The sequence below is a fragment of the Halichoeres trimaculatus genome, unplaced genomic scaffold (assembly GCF_033239565.1).
Source record: "Halichoeres trimaculatus isolate MK-OKI-2021-1 unplaced genomic scaffold, fHalTri1.1 fHalTri1_scaffold_3, whole genome shotgun sequence".
NCBI classification, from domain to species: domain Eukaryota; kingdom Metazoa; phylum Chordata; class Actinopteri; order Labriformes; family Labridae; genus Halichoeres; species Halichoeres trimaculatus.
Window position 1 is genome coordinate 23755376 of NW_027437181.1, and position 23709 is coordinate 23779084.

The following is a 23709-nucleotide window of genomic DNA, read 5'->3' on the forward strand; positions in this document are numbered from 1 at the left end:
ACTTATTAAATGCACTTTAAAACGTTTTAATTTACTTTTATAATTGCAGCTTTTTAAATGAAGCCTTTGGGATTTGAAAACTGCATTCTATTACATTGCAATGTTGATTTAAATTTGATTAATTGTTCAGCCCTGATTTCTTCACACTGTGACCTTCAAAATGTTTTATCTGTTTTTCAACTTCTTTGTCCATCTCTCCATTGGAGCTGTATGCAGCTAACACTGTGAACATTCTTGTGAAATATTCAAAACCAATACCCTGCCCCTTGGTGTATGAATCCTTCTGATGGAGCCTGACATATTTAACTGTTTCAGAAATTAGCTACAGCTACAAGTGGAGATGAATGTTTGCTGGTTTGACATTTGACTTCACAGCTTGGGGGTTTCCTTTCCGACTGAAAGAACACTTCTTGTCTTTACTGTCATAAACCATAAAATGACAACAACAAAATACAAATGTTCAGCTTCAACCACAGGCTGTGTGATATATGGACGTAGTCTGTTTTTGATATGGAGTTTGAAGCAAATCTTTAGTGGGAGCCATATTGGAAATGTAGCAGCTTTGATTTTTTTCACTAACAACCATAGGGTGTACTCCTGTCAGTCAGGTGAGCTCTGCCTTTGATTAGGCGAACTCACGATCTTAACATATTCTCAATTACTCAGTTAGAAAAAAAATCAGCCTCGTTCAGTGTGCGCAGTAAGTGGAATTAGTAATTCAGACAGAAGTCAGTACCAGGCTGTAAACAAGTAGATAAGATGACACCGCTTGGCTTCAACTTAATGATCACATACAGTCCAGGTGACTTGACCAATCATAATGGAGTATCTAAACTAGTAAAAGTAAGCTGGGTGATTAGTAAGAAAAAATTGGTAATTAAAACTCTTCAATTGGCAGGTTTTAATGAAAACATTGTGATTAGATATCAAATAAATATGTATTATATGAAAATATGGTAATTTTTTGATTACTTCTCCTTTTATTGCTTAAAATTGGTTTGTTTTTTTACTGTGAAACAAAACAGTTTTCTAATGAGATCTTTGTTGAATTGAAAAGGATGATATAATCTTTTTTTTTTCTTTAAAAAATGTGTCTCCTCAGTTAAGAGATATATTCATTATGATAAAGTAGATGTGATGGTTTCGCCTTTGCTCTAATCCCTTTCAGCAGCTATTTGATCTAAAATTCATCAGCACAAAAACAAACCTATTCCAGGTTTTTTCCATCCCTACAGAAACAACAGTTTTATCAGTTGGTGTGAGCTGATTACAGATTTACCAGCCATCAAATCAACACGCGACAGGTGATAATTAAACACTGCAGGATGCCTAAGAGGTGATCATCATAAAATTTACACAAGTTCATTTTTCCAGCAGTTTTTGGGTGCTTTCTGCAACTGTCAGCGCTGTCCATGCACAGACCCTCACAGCAGAGCAGTGAGTCACAAACAGTTTTAACATAAACCAGAGGTGGCGTGAACTGCGCTCATAGTTTCCATAAGTAACAGTAATAAATTCTTCCTGCACAGATGTGATTGAGTTAATGCAGTATTTATTCTTCTCACCCTGCCACAGCAGCTAGCCCCACAGCTAACAGCTGACTGCTGCTCACTAACAGATCAAATGACACAATCCGGGACATTAAAACCTATCAGACCCTTTTTTACTGAGTGAGTAAGACACAGCCCCTCCCTCTGCAGAGTGACAGACAGGCAGCAGGAGAAGAGGGCTCTGGACGTCTTCACATGTGTAACACATATTTTGATGACAGGAATGTGATTTATTTCATTGTCATTATATTGAATTTTAAAAAGCCCTGAAAGATATTTATATGGATAGAGATGGGAAGAAGGAATGCCATTCAGATAAATTTGAAGATTAATTACAGGGTGTCCAGGGGGTCTCAGAAAGTTTTATAAGTTGATAAATCAGTTGTGGGAAAATTAAGGCTCTTAAAAAGTATTAAAAAGTCTTAATTATTGTTTTTATGAGGTATTAAATGTTATTGGTGTTCAAGCTTTGACTCCAAAAGTATCCATGAATGTTTATTTTCCTCCTCGCCACTGTCTCCTTATTATGCTGTAAAAAATTTGGCCGGTGAAGTTGTCAGTGATTGGAGCTTGGCAAGATGGACATACAGCATTTCAGACAATGAACCATGCAGGTTCATCTAGATCACCTTGGGGTCGCCTTACATGTCATCAATGATGTGCTGATGGACACAGAGAAGCTGATGGAAAGCATATCACACACTCTTGGGCGCATTTCCTAAATTTTGATACTGATGAAATAAGTTTTTTTTTTCAGCAAGTTGGCCTTGAATAATTGCTGTTACTTCTTGTATGGGAACAAGAATGGGAGTGTCAATAAACCTGCCAGGAGTTTCATTTATTCTTTCAAGCTTTAATCCTTCACAGTATACCTCATTTCTATATAAATTCAAATCATAACTGTTAAAGATGGGTTGCTACCAACAGCTTAATTTCTTAAAAAGTTTTGAAAGGTTTTTTAAAAAGTCTTAAAAAGGTATTGAAATTAACCTCTGGATTTCAGTATATACCCTGAATTAGAATAAGTAGAATTATAGAATTACTAGGGGTGGGTACTTTTCACATCTGAAACAATGCAGTATCGATGCCTGGTACCTGGCAATCAGTAATCGTACCCAATCAATCAATTACCAATTTTTGGTATTTTTGTGTTTATGTGGCAAAAAAAATCAATTTAATAATAGACTTTAATAATAAAATATATATATATTTTCAATTTAACATATTTTTTCTTCACTATACAACCTTGCTGTGTTCATGTCCAGCACGGAAAATCCCCTACTCTTCCACTCCCTCACAGTCACAAGGATGCATTTAGGTACCCAAACATGGTACCTTTTGGGTTTACATGAATCAGTACCTGGTACTTTTGACAGATTTTGGTTGGTACCTATTGAAGTACCTAATTCGGTACCCATCCCTAAGAATTACTGACTTAAAGTAAAAATTAGGGATAGACCAATTACCCGCCGGGCCGATTATCAGGGCCGATATTTGGCATTTTGAGGCAAATCGGCATCGGCCTTTTTTTTTAATCCAACGGCCGATAAGAAACAAATTCAAAACGGTGTTTTTGCAGCTCTGATGCAGCTGCTCTGCTGTCTGCAGCCACTACTCATTCCCCAGCACTGTCCCACACACAGTCTCTGATTGGATACAAGCAGAGCCATGGCTTGGGTAACAGCCAATTGGCAGTGCAGTTTTTACAGTTATTTCAGTTGCATTGAAATTTTGGAAAAACTTTATTTACTGTAGAAAACTTTAGCCATTTATTTTTTATGTTTTCATTTAACTTTATAAAACATGCTGCTGAGCCTGGGAGCTGTTTAATTAACATATGCTTGAAGGCATTTGAATGAAGTTTAGTTTTGGAGTTTGTATTATTCAAAATTTTGACACCAATATTTTCACTTTGACTGCAAATTAATATTGGCTTCAAAAATCTGATATTGGCCTCCTTGACTACAAATAATCGGTATCGGTATCGGCCCTGAAAAATCCATATTGGTCTATCTCTAGTAAAAATAATCTTAAAATATTCCCCGATTCCTCTGTAATACAGCATTACAATTGTACAAAGTGACAATTCCTTAGTTTCTCAGGTCACACAGTTAATGTAATTCTGGGAAAGAAAAAGTTCCTGTGCAGAGACAATTTTGTTAAAACCCCTTATGCAGCTCATTTTCTGTTTGAGAGCATGTGGAGAGCAGTGCAGCAAAATGTTTTTAGGAACCAGTGCCTTACTGTGAATACTTGACCCTGATTGGTTCAAACCCCTGGACAATCCTTATGACCGCGTTTGTTAACTTTGACTACCATGGGCAAAGCAAGTGTCAGTCAGATCATACAAAGCTGCTCAATGAAATGCATACTTGTTTTTATGCATAAAAATAAAGGTGAAGGACTGTCTGAGGCACAATTGTTGTGAATATGAATTAAATGTAAAATATAAAGCCATGGGCAATCAATGCAGGTAGATAGAGTTATGATGTATTTTAGGTGGACGTGTACTAGAGAGATTACAGAAGCACCAACACAATCAAATTCTACAATAAATTCTATTATACTGTGTTTAACTTTAATGTCTTAATCGGTCTTATAACCCCATTATTGATTGGGTTGCATTGCAGTTACTCTTCACATCCATTATTAACTTCACTAACACACACTTCACATTTACACTCTATCCATCCGAATGATGTTATTTATCATTCGTCTATTTAGCTTCTCACTGTGTGATTGTTTTTAATTCAACAGATTCTAAAATTGTTGTTTTTGACATTAGACATTTACACAGTCTTGAATCTGTCACTCAGCGTTAGACCTAATCCCACAACACACTGTCTCACCACAGCATTCACACAGCCCTGTGTCCCTTCAGGGTAAGAGAAAGTGAAGAGTTTAGAAAAGAAATAAAACTTTGAGCACCTCCAACACATTATGATTAATTTTGCTGTTTGTTCTCCTCTGTCCTCCAATCAGATTTACCTTTTTACAGCACTAGTCTTCTAAACAGGAAGAGGCAGAGTCAGACAGGCAGGGCACAAGGGAGGATGCTTGTGTGTGTGACCATGACATGATTCAGATGACTGGTAGTGAAGCAAAAGGCTGAATTACTTGGTTTCTCTTCCGTTTTGCCCATCTACAATAAGGCCTTTTTCTCCCTGTCCTTAAAAGTTGTCAGAAAGAGTTTATATAACAAAGCTGTGAAATCGATGTCCGACTTCCAGAAAGTGTCTCATCGTCATGTGCTTCTCTGTCCTAATCAAGAAGCTGGCGCTGTTAGCAGCAGTTCACTGTTTGTGTTCTGTATTAGAAAGAAATGAGGCTCAGCAAAGTTTAAATCCTCATCTGTAATGAGATTGCAACTTGTCGGGTCTTAGTTTCTAATTCTAGTCATGATGTCAGGCAGAGATTTGTGTGAGTGTGTGTGTGTGTGTTTGAGGGTGTGTTGATAATACCAGCGTATCATAAATAATGCCCAAGAAGACAGATAATGATGTCTGCTCCTGTTTTGTCACAGATTGTTAATGTTTTATGTTGGTTAGTTCCAAAGACGTAATTGGATTTGAGGGTTTCTGCTGAAATAGAGAATAATGGCACTGGGGCTGTAAACCAGTTTCAGCCATGCCATTTGTTCTGAATACTTTTTAATCAATTATAACAGCAAACATCTGTTTTTTAGACTGGTTAGGCTCAGGTTGTGCATCTAAATCTGAAGGGACATTTATTACCTGACATCCACCTTTCTTAAGATAAAAACATGCTAACACTAAGGATTGATTTATGGATGATTTTTTTTATTTAAATATAATTTATTTATGCGTAGGGATGGGCACCATTCACAGTTGAAATGATACGGTACCTGGTGCCTGGTGCCTGGTACCTGGAGCCTGGTACCTGGTGCCTGGCAATAGGTACCGGTACTCAAACTGTGTTAGAGCGCGGTCACACTGGCCATCCAAACCGTGCCGTGCTTAAGCACGATTGCCCCCCCCAGAACAGAACAGAACTGTTCCCCAGCTGGAGAGTACAGCCAGCGGTCACACTACCGCTAACCAGACTACTAATAACCAGACTTTAGCGGGTATCACACACGCGCATGGCCCGCCTCTGTCATCGTGAAACATCTGTTACATGAAGCGCGATCTCATCAGAGTCAGCACAATGAGACACAGAGAGCACTGCTACAACTTTAGAGACTTTTGGACTTATATTAAGTTGTTTTCGACCGACACACCCCTCTCACAACCCCGCTACTGTTTAAAATGATCGTCGAGAGATGCGCTCGAGGTGATCATATGTAATGGATCGCACGCACTGTCCGGGTGCTTGTGCTCGTGCATGAAGTAAACCGTGCCGAAGCCCACCTCTCTGAAGCGTGCCAAAACACGGAAGCTAATCGTGCTTGAGCACAGCACAGTTACGGTCACACTGGCAATTCCAAACGTGCTTTAGGGCTGAAGCGTGCTTAGGCACGACACGATTGGCCAGTGTGACCGTGTCCTTAATGTCCAGCACGGAACATCACCTACTCTTCCACTCCCTCACAGTCACAAGGATGCATTCAGGTACCCAAACATGGTACCTTTTGGATTTACATGAATCGGTACCTGGTACTTTTGACAGAATTTGGGCGGTACCTAAAAGAAACTAATTCCATACCCATCCCTATTTATGCAGGTTAAATAATGTTCCCTAAGATTCAACAGTCGGAAGTCCTCCTATTACACAGGTGCTCTTATTACAACAGAAGCATCTGTGTAAAGACCTCGTCCTTGTTAGTACTCCACTAGACTTCTCCATCAGTCCCTTAACACTGTCAAAGATCAAACCATGTTAGGGTTTGTGGTTGCTTGTCTATTTTTGTTCTGCTTTGGTTGGTGTATTTTAACATCCCTTACTACTCCATGATGTTGCTCTTGCTATTTAAACTGAACAGCTGTTGTTGAGGGGCTCTGACCAAACGCAGCCAGATAATTAGCAAGAGAGCTGGGTAATAGTTTTAAAAGTATAAAAGTATCATCACATATAAGGATGTGCTGTAAGCCTGTGACTGTCTCCTGTCTTCTCTTTTTGACAGCATTTCTGATATTTGGCACAGCTGCTCTCTTCTCCATGTGACAGTGCTTGGTTTACCCCTTCTGTCATGGATTATGGATCACAGCACAAAAATAACACTTAAGCGTGAGGTGATGTGGATAAAAACTCCATTACAAACCCCAGAGGAGTCTGCTCTGTTGAATCTTCAAACCTCTTAACTTTATTTGCTCTCATCTTCCCCCTTATGTAATGTTAAATCTACTGTAAGAAAATCACTTCAGTGCTCTTGTATACACACACGCACACACACACACTCATGTACAGTGCAGCCTCATCTGTCCAGTATTTTGAGGTCACTCTGTGGTTCCCCCAGTCCTCTAATCACTGCACAGTCGTCTGGTCATGTCCTGCACCATCTGAAGTCAGGGTTTCGAGGGTGCATGTGTGCGTTTGTGAGCTGGATTCCTCAGCCATGTGACTGCCAGTGTTCATCACTGTTTTCCCACATGTCTGTGATCAGCTGATCGCCTGCAGTCACAAGTCTGAAAGGCCTGAGACAGTTTTATACAGCACTATGTGTGTGAGTGTGTTTGCTGATGTGTGTGTGTGTGTGTGTGTGTGTGAGTGAGAGAATTTAAAGTTATGACCATGCTGTACCCAGAACTGTATTTCTCAGTCATTCAAAGCGGCCGTTTATTTCAAGTTTGTTGAATCCTTAGAGGCCTGTATTTCCTTTGAAGTCATATGATAAAAATGAACCATTTTATCATTTGTGGTTTAGTTAAACTGAACTGAGTTGCGGCAAACTTTGGTCCATGTCCAATTGTAGTATGTACGAAAAGTATAATTAACTGAGGCCTATGCAGTGAACTAGATGGAATCGTTCAGACGTTACCGAAATGATTTTTTCTCCAAATGCTCTGTCTGCTTTTCCTGTTCTACTCAGAGAAGAACATGCTGAAGTGTGCGATGTCTTGTTCTGACTCCTCTCCGCTCTGTTCCTCTCTCAGAGTGCTCGGGTGTGGATCCCAGACGCAGAGGAGGTGTGGAAGTCTGCTGAGCTAAGCAAGGACTACAAAAATGGCGACGTCTCTCTGCAGCTCATGCTGGAAGATGGAACGGTAAGGATGAAAGAGACAGTAGGGAGAACAACCCATCTATCCCTCTTTGTTGTCTCCTCTCAGCTCTCTCTGTCTCTGTCTCTGCCCCTAAGATGCTTCAAAGGGCTCCGTCTCATTAGCAGCTGTTGGTTTTACCATTAACACTCCCCACAAATGAGACCTGCTTACAAAGCTGCCCCAGGGAGCATTTAAAATGTAAAGTAGTTGATGCAATTCCTCAACCCTCAGCTTTGATTGCACACGACCACCAGCGCACTGTTCTTGCTTCTAGCATTCATTAACAAGCACTTCTGCTAATGAAAACATGAGGCTGGAGAGAAGATTTATCTTATTTCTGCTAATGATTTAACATTTTTATGATCATATATAAATATGAACAGATCAAAACTTCACCCCAATCTAGTTTCTTTAGATTACACTTAAAGAGAAACAGAAAAAACTGCTTCTGCCATGCTACGCAAGACGTTCACTGTATGTTGTTATTGATTTGTTTAAAATACTGTCGCACATTGGGTCAAATTTTATGCTGTGTTTTCCGTTTTTTATTAATTAATAAAGATAAGTTGGCTGCTCTTGAGGATCTTAAAAAGATATTTGAAGTAATTTGTAGAGCTGCCCTCTAACTGGATCAAACATGATGTCATATGCATATTAGCGAGAGAAAAACAATGGGGTATGTATTTTTGAAGATGTGCGTGAAGCGTACCAGCTGAAGTTTTCACATTAAACTAAAAAACAGGATTAAAACTAAAACAATACAGCTTTGGTGGAGTACTGGTTCTGCTCTGCAGCCGTGGTGAATCAGTAGCTCGTCTCATGACATTTCTGAGAACACATTTGTGTTTTTCTTTTATGAAATACTTAAAGTGGGAGTGGATGTCTGTCACTGATGATTTAAAAGATGGACCCTGCCACTCACACAGTCAGATCTTGATGAACACAACAAAAAACCTGGCGAGGAGTTAACAGGTGTGCAGCTACAAAAGGCGTCTCAATGGAATATGTCTTAGGTTTTAGTTTCCCTGGAAGAAACCGTTTCACCTTTGGATTTTAGAGATAAAAGAGCGATGTATCTCCCTCTTAGATTGGTGAGTACAGACATAAAACGCAGCTCAAGGATGATTGATGCTTTTTTGGAGGAAATCAGCTTTGTCAAGACAACTTTTTGTTTTATTTTTTTATTTTTTGCTTTTACACATTTATTGAGAGATGATTAGACAGCTGATGTGCGATCCAGGCTGTACATGGGGCTTGTGATTTAAGCACTAAGCTAAACTAATGCACTGTCACAGAAAGTCCTTGTATTTTCTCGGTTAAAGCAAAAATCATGGAACATGTTTTAATTTCAGCTCTTGATTTATTTTGTTTTCTTCTGACTGAATTATTTATTAGGTGTTCTGTTGAAAACATCACGTATTTTACTTAACTTGTTGATTTTTCCATTGTCAATTTAACATGAACAGTTGTAAATAGAAAAGAGGTCTGGTTTTGAGAAAGGCTGTAGTTTTTATTATTTATTTATTAACCTTTATTTAACCAGGTACAAAACCCATCGAGATCGAGATCTCTTTTGCAAGGGTGACCTGGCCAAGAGGTCAGCAACACACGTCAATATGTAAATACATTACAATAATGCAAGACTAATTTTCAACAGACAGTACTTGGAGATAAAAATTGAAGATAAAAATACTAAAGTGACTCGCAAAAAAAACAAACAAACAAAAAAATGTATTACAGGATATAAACAAAGTGCTTTGGAAGAAAAGTGCTAAAAAGTGACTCACAAAACAGGTTCATAAACACAGGCACTGGTCCATGGTCTCTTGTCTGCTATTCAGCATGGCACGAAAGGCTCCAAGAGAAATGAGTTTGTACAGATTAAAGTCTGTCTGTAGAGCATTCCATGCAGAGGGAGCAGCAAAGCTGAAGGCTTTTTTACCCAGTTCAGTCCTGACACGAGGAACAAACAGACGAATGATGCCTTGTAATGATGCCTTGTATCCACAGACTATGCACAAAGTAACGAGCTGTCACTCTGTTATAACTCCTCACATTTGGTCTCCAGAACCTTGAGCACAAATTGGACCCCAAGACGAAGAATCTGCCTTACCTGCGAAACCCCGACATCCTGGTGGGTGAGAATGACCTCACAGCGCTCAGCTACCTCCACGAGCCAGCCGTGCTGCACAACCTCAAAGTCCGCTTTGTGGACTCCAAGCTCATCTACACTTACTGCGGTAGGTGACTGCTGTAGATGCTGTTTATCTGCTGAATGTTGTTTCAAAGTTGCATCCATGTAGCATGTGAGACACTGCTTTGATATCTGACTTTTCATAACCTTTTTAGATTTTTTAAAATTTGTATTGTAGAGATTTTTGCTGCAACTGAAAGAATAGAAAATATCACACGGTATTGTAGTATCAGCTGATCTGGACGTCCTATAAGTAGCATTGTTCTAGTTTCCCCTTTAAGAAGAACAGATGTTTACTTTTCTGATATCACAGACACTCAGTTACACTACTACACTCATCACTCTCAGTGCTGGGGGACCTTTTCTATCAAGTTTTTTATGTATTACTTTTCTAACAGATGCTTGAGTTAGATGTGTGTTTGTACACACTTGAAAGTTGTTTCCCTCTTCCACTTCCTAAGTTAAGTGTTGCCTTGAAGCTCTCTGTCATGTAGAGTAAACATATTATCACAAGACATTCTATTTTAGAAAAAATCAAATCATCCTCTGACCATACAGTAACTCAGAGTTATCTGTAGTAATAGTATAACATAGTTAACATTTCTGGAACTTGAGTCCTTACACTGGTAATTATTTGGAGAACTGTTACAAGATAATGCTAATCACAGTGTCTGAAGCCACACAGGATCTGTCCCTCAATGTTTTACTCTCAAGTAATTCCCTGTATACTCTATGAAATGTAATGCTTTCCTTTAACTTTGAAAAGAAGTATCTCAGTTTGTTGCCTGTCTGATGTTGTATAGCTTGGCTGCAGGTGAGCTCATGCTTTTCTTTTCTGTTGTAGGAATTGTCCTGGTGGCAATCAACCCGTATGAGACGCTGCCGATATACGGCACTGACATCATCAATGCCTACAGCGGTCAGAACATGGGGGACATGGACCCACACATCTTTGCTGTGGCAGAGGAGGCCTACAAACAGATGGCCAGGTTTGTGCAAGAGTGTGTGTGTGTGTATGCGTTTGTGTATGTGTGTGTGTGTGTGTGTGTGTTTGTGTGTTACCTGAGTAGCTTGGGTTCTAGTCTTGTTGCTCAGCCCTCCCTGCCTCTTTGGGTGTTTGTAGGTCAAAGCTGGGACAGAAATAGTCCCCTGGTGGTCTCACTGTTTCTCAGCCTGTAATCACATGCACACACACACAGCGTGTCTCTCTGCAGGTAGAAACTAATAGGGCTCTTTGACAGTTTTCTTCAACAATAACAAACATTTTCAGTTTACATTTTATATATACCAGCACAATAAGCAGCAGATATTCCTCCACATTCGGATCAATAGGGTTTTACCTAAGGCCTGCATGTACTTGCAAATTACATCTCATTTGAAATATTATAAACATTGACCAGAGGGAAAAAAAATATTTGCAAATGTGATTTTTTTTTTTTTTTAATGAGCTTTACTTTTAAAAATGTGACTTTCCGATGTAGTCTTGTCTAAATAAGGAAACAGAAATTTCCCCTGTCATAAACCAGGATTTAGAAGCAACCTGTAAAACCTCATATGTAGCTCTGAAGAGATTTTCATACAGGTAAAGAGTGAGTAAAGTAGTTATGCTTTCAATAAAACATAATTAGCCGCTTTAAAGCAATCAGAGTTAGAAATCCGTACAAAACTCAACAGTAAACAAATGTGATCACCATGTGAGGGGGGGTCGTCATGAAACACAAATTGGTTTCACATGATAAACTTGACAAAAACAGAAAATAGTCAGTCTGTTTGGGTTCTTAGAAAGCTGAAAGGACACAGCAGCTTGATGCTTGATTACAGTGAAACACAAGTCAGTAGGAAGTCTTAAATAAAAGGAAAGTAGTCACAAGCCCAAAATAAAAAGAAAGTTACAAACTTCTCATGGAGTAGATGCTGTAGGACAAAGTCAAATTGTTTGAATAAAGCAGAGGAAATTTTGAGAGCTTTAGTGTAAAGATCCTGAATGACGGTTGCAGACTAGGAGGATGGCGGTGATATGACAGAATTTGATCTCACTTCAAGGGTTAACGAGAAGGGCAGCCTGCAGGGATATTAAAGCATGCTGAGAAACAGAGGGCTTCTAAAGCTCTGTTTAACACCTGCCCTGCTTTTCTGAGCTGTAAGTATTTGTTGATGAAAGTATCAACACTGTCTAGTCACGAGGAGCTTAAGTCGGGCTCTAATTATCAGACTTTTCCGGATCAGAACACCTTTAAAGTCAAACCCTTAATACCAGCATTATCTTCACGTCTTACTAACAAAACAAACATTATTGTTTTTTGTTGTTGTTTTATTTCTTAGGGATGAAAGGAACCAGTCGATCATTGTGAGCGGGGAGTCTGGAGCAGGAAAAACAGTTTCGGCCAAATACGCCATGAGATACTTTGCTACAGTCAGTGGATCTGCAAGCGAGGCCAACGTTGAGGAGAAAGTTCTGGCTTCCAACCCCATCATGGAGGTGAGGACTGACGGTTTTCTAATGAGACAAACTCACAAAGAAACCCAGATACAACATTTACTGAAATATAAGATAAAGAATAGGACACGGTTTTCTTGTGGATGCAGAAGATTTACTGAAAGATTTTTGCACTTGATGCACATTTCCCCAAGAGTCAGTGACTGTTGGATGAAAAGTGGTCATGTGGGTGTGAAAGATCCTTTAAGTAGAGGTCTTGCATCATTTTTTTCTGTCAGTTTGGACACGGTGGCTTGTATCCTTAGACCATCTCCTTTAAAAATATTAAAATAAAGTCACAGACTTCTCTGTGAATACTGGGAGCTACATGTCTTTCACTGTCTCCTATTTTTATTGACTCATTCATTTGCTTTCCCCTTGTCTGGCATTCACCTTCAGTTTCTCCTCCCCTCTATGTGTCTTTCTGGCCCAAAGCTGCACTCTGCTGTGAAAACACAGCTCTTATGCTTAACTGTGTGTGTGTGTGTGTGTGTGTTGTGTTTTCTTCCTCTAGAGTCATAAAGACAGGAGGTTGGAGAGCTCTCCTGTGCCCATATGCCACTACCCCCCCTCCTCTTTTTCTCTGCTCAACCTCCTGCCATCCCCCACCCTGTCTTCTTTCCTCTCCCACCGTTCCTCTAGCATCACTCCCGTCCTCCCAGCCAACACTTTCACCTTCAGCCAATCAGAGACGAGCTGACGGGATGAATAGAAAGCTTTATATCATTGCAGTGATGTCACTTCGGTCTCTGAGACAGGATACGAAGTAGATGGTTGCATCAGCCTTTGCGAAACTGAATAAAACCTGTGTATGTGAGTGTGTGTGTGTGTGAGAGACAGAGAGAGAGAAGGGGAGAGAGAGGGGAGAGTGTTAATGTGTTTGGCTGAAGCAGGAAGAGATTTTAATACCTACACTGCTGAAAGAGTCCTTGTCTGCAGAGAAAGACTGTGTGTTTGGCCTTAACTCAGCAAGAACCTCTGCTCTCACACACTATCTAAGTCTACTTGGTTGTGTAGCGCTTTGTGTGTGTGTGTGTGTGTGTGTGTGTGCGTGCGTGTGTGTGTGTGTGTGTGTGTGTGTGTGTGTGTGTGTGTGTGTGTGTGTGTGTGTGTGTGTGTGTGTGTGTGTGTGTGTGTGTGTGTGTGTGTAGCCCCACCCGTCTGCTGACAGTTCCCTGAAGGGTAACTGATCAATGCCGTCTATCGAACTCAGGCTGCTGACTGCAGATGATTTGCAAAGTAGCTCAGCAGGAAATTCCCATCCACTTCTCCAACCTCTGTCTGTGCAGCGACTGAAGGCCATTAAAACACACTACTGATCTGTCAGCTGTAGACCAACCATTAATGGTCTGTTTCCCGGTCGTAAGCCAAATTTAGATGGACAGACTGAGAACTGGAGTGAAAATTGATTTCACGCAGATCTGTCACATATATGTGAACAGCCTTGTTTATTATTAGCAGAGAACCTCAAAGGAAAAGCTTTGCTGATTTTGTACAAGGTAAAAAAGCTGGCATAATGATAAAATTATGATGCTTTTAAATAATAAATGTGCATATGCACATATTAAAACATTTTACAGTTTAATGAGCAGCCTCATCCAAGCTCAGTGCAAAGCTAAGCTAACCATCTGCTTTAGTCAGGTTTAAGTTTTCCAGAAAAATATGAGATCGTCTGGTATCAATGCAGCAAATAAATACAGTCTTATATCAAAATAAGTATTTAATTGCAATGACAATTACCTGCATGTACTCATTTCTTTATTTTTGTATCAATATAATAATAATAATAATATTAAAAACTGCCATTTATAATTGGAATATGTTGGTGTTTTGTGTGGCATTTGGAGCAACAAAAGTGTGAAGCTAAGTGTGCTTAGCTTAGCTCAGAAATGTGCTTCTACCTTGCCTGCTGTACTTAAATTTTATGTTGTCTCTTTTGTCCTCTGTCACGCAGGCCATTGGAAATGCAAAGACCACCAGAAATGACAACAGCAGTCGCTTTGGGAAGTACATAGAGATCGGTTTCGACAACCGTTACCGCATCATCGGCGCCAACATGAGGACATATCTGCTGGAGAAATCTCGAGTAGTGTTTCAGGTGAGGACATTATTGAACACTAGTTTTGAGCAAAACTTAAACACTGAATAAAGGTGCAAGACTTACAATAGGTTCCACTTTGGTAGCAGCAGGCTGAACTTTTGTGGTGATTGGGTTGGTCACAGTGGTGTTATTGTGTCCCGCAGTCATTCTGAAATGTTTGTATTTAAAAAAGTTTTTCAGCCTTACCCCTAAATTCCACCGCATGCGCCGCGAAGTGCAGCGGAGCGCCACGGTCTTGCTCCCATTGTCAAACCCCACTGGAAGCAGCGCGGCGCTCAATCCGGAGGGGGAGGGCTGGTCCTCAGAGAGTCACAGGCCCTCGTGTGAACTATCACCATCCACTCCCATAACTTTTGATGTGTTAGTCCATACCTTGTCCTTGCTGCCTGTATCCTTATAAAGCGGATGTTTGGGATCATACAGAGTGTTGAACTTCTCCACTTCCAAGATCAGCTTCTCTTCATCCATGGGGCAGTGTTGCGTCTGGGACCCTCTGACCGACTGTTTACCTGATGCATGTGCCTTCAGATGTGATGTATTTATAACATATTGGGGAAATTTACGTTTGAGAGTTTGTGCATTGTGTTTTATTTTGAATCTTCCTGGTCCTTCACATGGTGACTTCCTGTCTAGTGCTTTCTTATCAACAGTGAATTTACGAAGTTTGGTAGCTGCCGCGTAGAAAACAGACCTGAAGCGTATTTCTTGTGCCTTGGCGTGCGCCGGCGCTTCAGCAGCGCGTGCAGTGAAATTTGCCTGATAGATTACAATGGGAGCTAAATGCTTTGCGGTATGTTTGCATGGCGCTGTGCGGCGTGTGCAGTGGAATTTATGGGTTATTGTGACACATTCAGGAGTGTTTTTTGGCTAGCATCAGAATAATTGTGTATGAGCCAGGATCTGTGAGTTTTTGCCAGGAAAATAGACTTTTATCCAACTGCAGAGAGATAACTTTCTGTTTTACATGTTGGTATTAAAGCACCTTTCGGTAAAAGTACAAACCTAATATCCCATTTGATTCCAGTGAGGGAGTCATTGTAGCATGTCATGACCACTTCTTTTTCACATTCACTATGAAATAAAGGGAGAAATATCAAAAGTAATCTATACTCTTTTGGATCCCTCAACATGTTCAAATTTCTTTTTTCTTTCTTTTTAAGGATTATCAGCTCTCTGAAACAGTAACACAGACTTAATCTTACACTGGTCTTCTGCAGCGTGCTTACAATCAGACATTTAGAGCTTTTCTTAAGCATGAGGTCCTCACCAGGAAGGAAGAGTTTAGTCAGCCAGTCACACAGGAATCACACACACCTGCACCTGAGCAATCAGTAGTGGAACTTGTTAAATAACTCGTACAATCCCAGGTGTCAGTCTGACTATGGTGTCCTCTGGTATTGAAGATAACTTCCTTCTCCACAGTTACAAGAAGGACAAAACAAAGTACACCCAAACTCAACAAAGAATCCATCTGTCACTCTGGGTTACAGCATGGCATTCCTCTCCCCTTCCCTTTCGTGTGTCCTCTCCTGCCTGAATCCTTTTCTCTCACACTCTTTAAATCACCACAAAGACTCAGAGAAGTCAGATCAGTGCATGTTTAACAAGCATGACAGCTCAAATCTAGATTCTGTTGAGATAGAGCTGACTCACTTTTCTCTTATGTAACTTTATTGTATATTCAGCGAGTGTATTTGCTCCCTGATGGAGCCAGTACGGCTGTGTTTTAGATAAAGAAAGGGGATGTTATAACTCTGCACACACATGTAGACGAGTGCACACAAACCGCCGTCACAGACAACACTCTTACGGAATGAGGATGTTGGCAGAGAAGCGTGGACACTCTTCCTCCTCACATTTTTCACATGCTTGGCCCTCCTTGGTAACACCCATTCGAAGGTGTGTGTGTGTTTGAACTAAGGTATCAAGCAGTAGCTATGTAGGACAGCCAAGTGTGACAGTGTATTGCTTTATCAGTGTTTTGAAGGATATCTCTGTAGAGGCCCATTATGTGTTTTTGGAATAAAAATATATCTCAAATGGTTCAATAACATCTGTTGAAATGCCTTTTAGCACCATCACAAGCCTCTTTAGTGGAGCTTCCAGATGTTAATCTCGTCAACCGTATAATCATAAAGCGCAATCATATGTTCATGCAGACACAGTTGATTTTTTTCTGCATGAATGTAAGGTGATAGAATATGTCCCATAGTACTGAATATGAGCAGGGCCCCTTATGCCAGCATTTTGAGGCTTACGTTAAGCTTTTCCTTCATTCCTCAGTTATCTTCATGCTTTCTTTCAGGCGGACGAGGAAAGGAATTATCATATCTTCTATCAGCTCTGTGCATCAGCTCATCTGCCTGAGTTCAAGAATCTAAAGCTGAGTAAGTCACACACACACACAAGACACACCCAGGGCTGCACAGTTGAGCACTACAGATTACACCTGTAACCTTTATATTAGTAATATGTGCAGTAACAAAAAATACCCTCTGTATTACACGAAAAGAGCAACTCAGCATTTTTCCTGACCAAAATAAAAAGCTCAATGAGTGTCATGTAGATTCAGCAATGAATACACTGAATATTCTTCATATTAGTGAGTCACTGTCTCATCCAAACAAGAAGTAAATCAAGTTTCACTGATAATCCAGCCCCCCACCTCCACCCACCATTACCTGCTGTGACTAAGATCCAGAACTTACTTATAACAAGAGAGTTAAACCATTTTGTCAACACCAGGTTTTATAGCTTCAAGGTTTGGTAGATTGGACTCCTCGAAAGAGACAGTCAGAATCAAGGACCAGTTTAGTGACTCAGAATCTCAGATCCAATACAGCTGTTCATGCCTTTGCTGTGGTTTAATATTCAACAAATACAGGCACTGTTACAGCGCAAAAAGAGAGAAAATGGCAGAAGTAGACAGAAAACCTGTTGCAGAAATTCTGGAAAGCTTCTTCAAACTTTTTGCAATCCTGGAAGTTTTTAAGATGATCATGCTTACAGAACTGCCATCACTATAAGGGGAAATAAATGTTTCTACAGAAGTCACTGAAGACTTGAGATTAAAAATTGTAGTTTAATGCATCAGCTGTTATCATATTATATGCTTATATTTTGGGTTGCTGTGTTCAAAAGTGCATTGCAGCTAAGTCATGTTGGTTTCAGTAATAGTGGAAGCAGCCACACATTCAGCCTGATTTATTGACACTTACACACGATGAGGTGGAGTCGTGATCTCTGTAACAAAGTGTCATTTCTTAGTATGGCAACATTAATTGCTTCTTTCCTTCACTACCATCTCTTAGATTTGTTTTACTTTCTCTCAAGTTTAATACTGTGTGTGGAGTCAGGCTTGCTCATATGATTAAATCATCATTCTTTACAGCAGCATCTGCTGGAACTGACTCTGCGCTGACCCAGCTCACAACCTGCACCTTCACAAACATTCCACCGTTTCACATAAATGTCTAAAAGAATAACTTCCTCACGGTGTGTGAAGAGCTTTGCCAGATATCAGATTTGGATTCATTGACACTCTGGCACAAACAGGCTCTCCAGCAGAGCTCTCCTACTGTGGACCTGCACCTGCTCATCCAAGTCATTACACACACAAACACACACAGGCTTACACACATGCAGCTGACTTCCTGACTTACTTAATGACTAGTTGTCACAGTCATCTTAATTCTCTTTGTTGCTATGCAACAGGCCATGCCTTAATCCAGTGTGAAGTGTGAATAAAGACTCTGATTGTGTGAAAGTTAAACTAACACCGTTCTTACACACAAGTGTTCTTGGTTTTAGTCTTTTCTCGGAAACCTGAACGCTCTGTTCAACCAACTACAGGCGTCAAACTGTCTGTCTGCTGACAGAGTTCACATCACTTTGATTACAATTTGATTTCCTGTCTCAGCAGATCACTTCCAACCATTCTTAAATAAGACATCATGATTTACCTGGAGTGACACTTTAAGAAAACACTGGTGTTTTATTTCCTGTCTCTGAAACCACTGATTTAATCTTTTCAATCCATCAGTGCTTGCATGATATTTTATTTGGCTGACCTGATAGGTATATTTGGTGTTGTTATCAGTTCTGTTGAAGCTTTTTTAGTTATATTCACAGCTATTCTAGGCCCTCACTGAGAATTATTCAACCTGTCTTCAGGCAGTATAACGCAGTTTCTCCAAAGTTGCACAATGTGAAACTGCACACTCAGCATGTTCGTTGATTTCATTTACCCCCTCTCTTTCTCCTCTCAGGCAGTGCAAACGATTTTGTGTACACCAGACAGGGCCGCAGCCCGGTTATTGACGGTGTGGATGACACAAAGGAGCTCTGCACCACTCGCCATGCTTTCACTCTGCTCGGTAACATTTGCACCAGAACATATCTATGAAGATGTACTCCATCAAATAATCTGAAAGAGCTTCACGTCATTACAAGATGTACAATAACAACTAAATCAAGTTAAAGTAACAACTGAAAAAACACTGTGTACTTTTGTACTTCTTTGTCTTGAGAACTATAATAATATAATTGAGTGAAAATCGTGGTTGACATGATGGGACTCTACGATGACCAGAGTGTCTGTGTCTTTTTGCATGCTCCTCCTCTGCAGGTATCAATGAGACCTATCAGATGGGGTTGTTTCAAGTTCTGGCCGCTATTCTTCACTTGGGAAACGTGGAGATAAAGGACAGAGACTCAGACAGCAGCGTCATTCCTGTGAGAGAAATATTTGTTCGACAGCATTCACTGTCATGTTAAAATGTTAAACAGACTGAATGAAAGCAGCAGCTTTAGATCTGAAGTTGGAACTTGTTACTTTTTTATTCATCTAGTTTAGGACTCCAAATTAAGAAATCAATCCTTTACCTTCACATTCTTGTCCCTCTACTGCTGTTAGTATAAATCTCTCTTTTTCTTGTAGCCGAATAATCGCCACCTGACAGCGTTCTGTGACTTGGTGGGCGTGTCCTATCAAGACATGACTCAGTGGCTGTGTCACAGGAAGCTGAAGACAGCCACAGAGACGTATGTCAAGACCCTCCCTCGCCTTCAGGCCACCAATGCCCGGGACGCGTTGTCCAAACACATCTACGCCAAACTCTTCAACTGGATTGTGGAGCATGTTAACAAAGCCCTGATCACCAACGTTAAGCAGCACTCGTTCATCGGGGTCCTCGACATCTACGGGTGCGTCACTGCAACGGAAAGCTAGAAAACCTTTCAGCAAACTGTGATACCATGGCATGAAAGATTTTAGGTTACATGTGAAAGAGGCAGTAGACTTATTCGCCCTGTTTTTGATGCCAGATACTAAATAATAGATTTTTATCCAGCTGGTTGACTTCTCTGTTTTTTCTCTAAAGGTTTGAGACATTTGAGATCAACAGCTTTGAGCAGTTCTGCATAAACTACGCTAATGAAAAACTCCAGCAGCAGTTCAACATGGTGAGCAGCTTCTCTCCCAACTTTTAGATCCCAAATTATATTTTCCAGATGTTAAAAGGTATATATGTATATTTTCTTTTTTTCTCAACCTGTTTGTTTGTGGCTGTGTGTGTTGGCAGCATGTGTTCAAGCTGGAGCAGGAGGAGTACATGAAAGAGCAGATTCCCTGGACTCTTATAGACTTCTACGACAATCAGCCCTGCATCAACCTCATAGAGGCCAAGATGGGCATCCTGGACCTTCTGGACGAGGAGTGCAAGGTACTTTCTATATAATACATTATGCCCTTGTGGTTTGGAAAATAAATAAGTAATCAGCAAACGTTAACGTCCTTTGTCGGATAAAGATGTTTCTTCTATCTGGAACATCTGCACCTTACAAACCTCCCTTTAACACTCCTCTGTCATTTCACAAACTAGTGACTTTTAAGGTGGTCTACAGAGCTAACATTGCTGCAAGATGATTCACACTCACACAGGAGATTTAGTTTGGCTTCTTGGTGGAGAGAAATCAAACACTTTTTTTCTCTGCAATCAGAAAAAAGCAGCACATTAATATCATCCAATACAAAGATCCTTTTAAATACTTAAAATGTACGTCCTCCTCATGTCTCTGACTATGTTCAGAGACAGATGGTTTTGTATTTTTTCACTAATAGTTTGTTTCTCGTTCCAGATGCCCAAAGGTTCAGATGACTCATGGGCTCAGAAACTCTACAACACCCACCTGAAGACCTGCTCCCTCTTTGAGAAGCCACGCATGTCCAACCGCGCCTTCATCATCCAGCACTTTGCTGACAAGGTGGGCTTGACTGACGTTTGTTTAGCTGTTTGCCCCTGCGTGAGCGTCTTTGTCAAACTGAGTTAATTATTAAGCTGTAAAAGCAATGATAATAAAGTTTGATGCAGTGTTTTACATTGTGCCTCTTAAGCATTATAAGCAAAATTTAGCAGCAGATGGAGCACAGGGACTGCTGCAGAGCTGAGATATTTTTAGGATGGCTGGAGGACTGATGACTTTTTTGTTATTGTCTTCACAGAGAAATGTACTTAAGCATTGAAGTGTTTACAGTATGTGTGTTTGTTTGTGCGGGGTGGACCTCTTTGGCTATTTGGGTTTCACGTCTTGTAATGAGGTGCTGGATGGTGCAGTGTTAGTTTCATCTGTTTTTAGATCCTCACAATAAAGTTACAGATAAAAAGGGTCAAAGACTAATGCATGCTCTCCCAAGAGGCAGCCTAAATGTTGAAACAGGATCCTCAGAAACATTTCTAACATCTAAAGTGGAAATTGAAGAAATAAAGCTGAATTAGCTGGCATCTAAAAATGATCCAAAGTTCTGTTTATTGTTAATTGTCCTCTTTTAACCCCTTATGACTAGACATGCAACGATCGATCCATGCCGATTTCCTTAACTTGGGGGATCGGTGATCAGAGATTAGAGATCAGGGATCGGCCCACCTTTACATATGAAACTGATCTTATATTCCTCCGGGAAGGTCTGACAGTTAGCCATTGTTGCTTTTTGCTCTGAGGCCTAAAAATCAAGACACTTAATTGGTTGTTTAAGTTAAAACATAAAGATTTTATTGTTTCACAGGTATTGTTCAATGATTTTCAATAAAATAAGATTGGAACATTGAAGGTATATGCTGTCAGTTATAAAAAAATAAAAAGTAAAAATTGGTATCGGCAGGTCAGGCTTTTTACAGATCGGTGATCAGCCAGAAAATTGTGATCTGTGCACCCCTACTTATGACTTATTATCATACCAAGTCTTCCATAGAATATCTTTAATTTTTTTAAACTTTCAATAAAATGTAAATACTTCTGTTCAGGCTAACTAACTTAATTCTTAAAAGTGCAATAAATCCTAAAAAATGAAAGTGCTGCACATATTTTTCCCCATACAGAAATGTCATGGCTGTATCCCTCAAAAAATGTGAATGTAAAAACATGGTTATGTGTATTCAACATAGGGTGAACGATGTGAACAGACGCGGTCTGGATCATTATGTTTTGGCTGCTTACTTTTCATACTGTATTTCTTCAAACATCAGTGAAAGGAAACAGCGCTCTGGAACATGTTGATAACACAACATGAAAGTGTCCACGCCCCACATTTCATAAAAGAATGATCAGAAAGTAAAGGGTCACACTTACCACTTCAAGAAATTTAAAGTTAATGACATAAAGGATCTTTAAACAATATTGAACTGTGTGGTTCTCAAAGTTGGATCCCAGGTTCCCGAGTCCACGGAATAATTTTTTTAAAAATTGTAGAAGTGTGCTGTTTCACTAAAAAAGCATGTCAACAAAGTGGGATCTCTTCCAATACTTCCGCCCAAATTACTTTTCTGTCATGGGATTAATTCTGATGTGGTCATGACCTGTCTATCACTTCATTGTGCCCAACGATAGAAAAAAACCTCAAAACAAAAAGCACATTGGAGCCAACATTTTCTCAAGGTTTCTAAAGTGAATTACTTGGAAAGTAAAAATGATGTATTAATATTGTGCTAATTAATGTTACGAGAATGAGAGGGTCCTTGGACAAATGTGTCACCCGAAAGGGGTCCACGGTCTAAAAAGTTTGAGAACCCCTGTTTTAAAGGACTTGAAAAATCCTAACTCTTCATGTAAAGCTAACCGTGATGTGCTTTTCGCACAGGTGGAATACCAATGTGACGGTTTCCTGGAGAAAAACAAGGACACAGTAAACGAAGAACAGATCAATGTGCTGAAGGCCAGCAAGGTGAGTAGTGCACACGCACACACACACACACACTAACAGAAAACATCATTACACCGTTCACAGTCAGCCTCAGCAGCACGCATGCACAGAGATCAATGCCCAGTCATTGTACTGTGAAGCCAAGAAGCCAGCAACACATAGAGAGCAGCGACACCTGCTCCAGGAGGAAAAAATAAGCTTTTGTTTACAGACTCAACATGATACCTCCATGATCAGGATGCAGCGCCCCCCAGTGGCCATGTGTGGGTAGTGTTAAAGCAAGCTGTGAGGCCCAGCACTCCATCATGAAACATTTTAAACTGAAATTTTAACTCAAAAGCCAAGTTCACTCACACACTAACAATAAAAATACTGTCTGCACTTTTAAAATATTTTAAGCATTTAATCTGGATTTTCTTGACAAATGCAGTCTGGGCTCAAAGGAAATATGAATTTACCATAGACATATGTAAGAGAATGTAGCATTGTCCCATTTTTTAATTCTTTGTTTTTAGAATAAATATTGTCTAAGTTCTAATAAATTGCTGACCAACTGGACATCTACAAACACACTTCTATGGCACATGTTACTGAGCCTTGATTAGTCTCATCACATCCCAGTCAACACCGTGCGTGCGTGCGTGAGTGCGTGCGTGCGTGCGTGTGTGTGTTTGGGCTCTGTTTACTGCTTGATTCATGATAAGTTTGTGAAACCTGTTTTCAGTCAAGGGGCTTAAACCTTTAAATCCTCACTGCTCCTACACACACACACACACACACACAAACACACACAGACTTTGGTTTAGAGTATTTGTCCAAAAGTCTCACAGTGACCTTCGACTGTTCTTTTATAGACCTCAACAAAAGCAGAACTGGGTAAGGGTTCAAATACTGTCTGCTCCTAACCTCTAACGCAACCACTTATCATACACATACACACACGCTCACACACATGCTCACACACACACACACACACACACACACACACACACACACACAGACACACACAGACACACACACACACACACAC

At 40.2% G+C, this 23709-nt stretch overlaps 1 protein-coding gene across 2 annotated transcripts in view; it reads left to right on the plus strand.

Annotated features, from left to right (window-relative positions):
- The window catches only part of myo5aa (myosin VAa), a 61866-nt gene that overhangs the window by 15199 nt on the left and 22958 nt on the right, over positions 1-23709 (plus strand). For both annotated transcript variants that reach the window (XM_074667206.1, XM_074667207.1), the window contains exons 2-14: positions 7604-7714; positions 9780-9951; positions 10750-10894; positions 12228-12384; positions 14336-14479; positions 16788-16869; positions 18751-18858; positions 19110-19216; positions 19422-19687; positions 19864-19945; positions 20065-20205; positions 20621-20746; positions 22617-22700. In XM_074667206.1, coding sequence (XP_074523307.1) covers positions 7604-7714; positions 9780-9951; positions 10750-10894; positions 12228-12384; positions 14336-14479; positions 16788-16869; positions 18751-18858; positions 19110-19216; positions 19422-19687; positions 19864-19945; positions 20065-20205; positions 20621-20746; positions 22617-22700 — 1725 coding nt within the window. The remainder of the gene's footprint in view (positions 1-7603; positions 7715-9779; positions 9952-10749; positions 10895-12227; positions 12385-14335; positions 14480-16787; positions 16870-18750; positions 18859-19109; positions 19217-19421; positions 19688-19863; positions 19946-20064; positions 20206-20620; positions 20747-22616; positions 22701-23709) is intronic.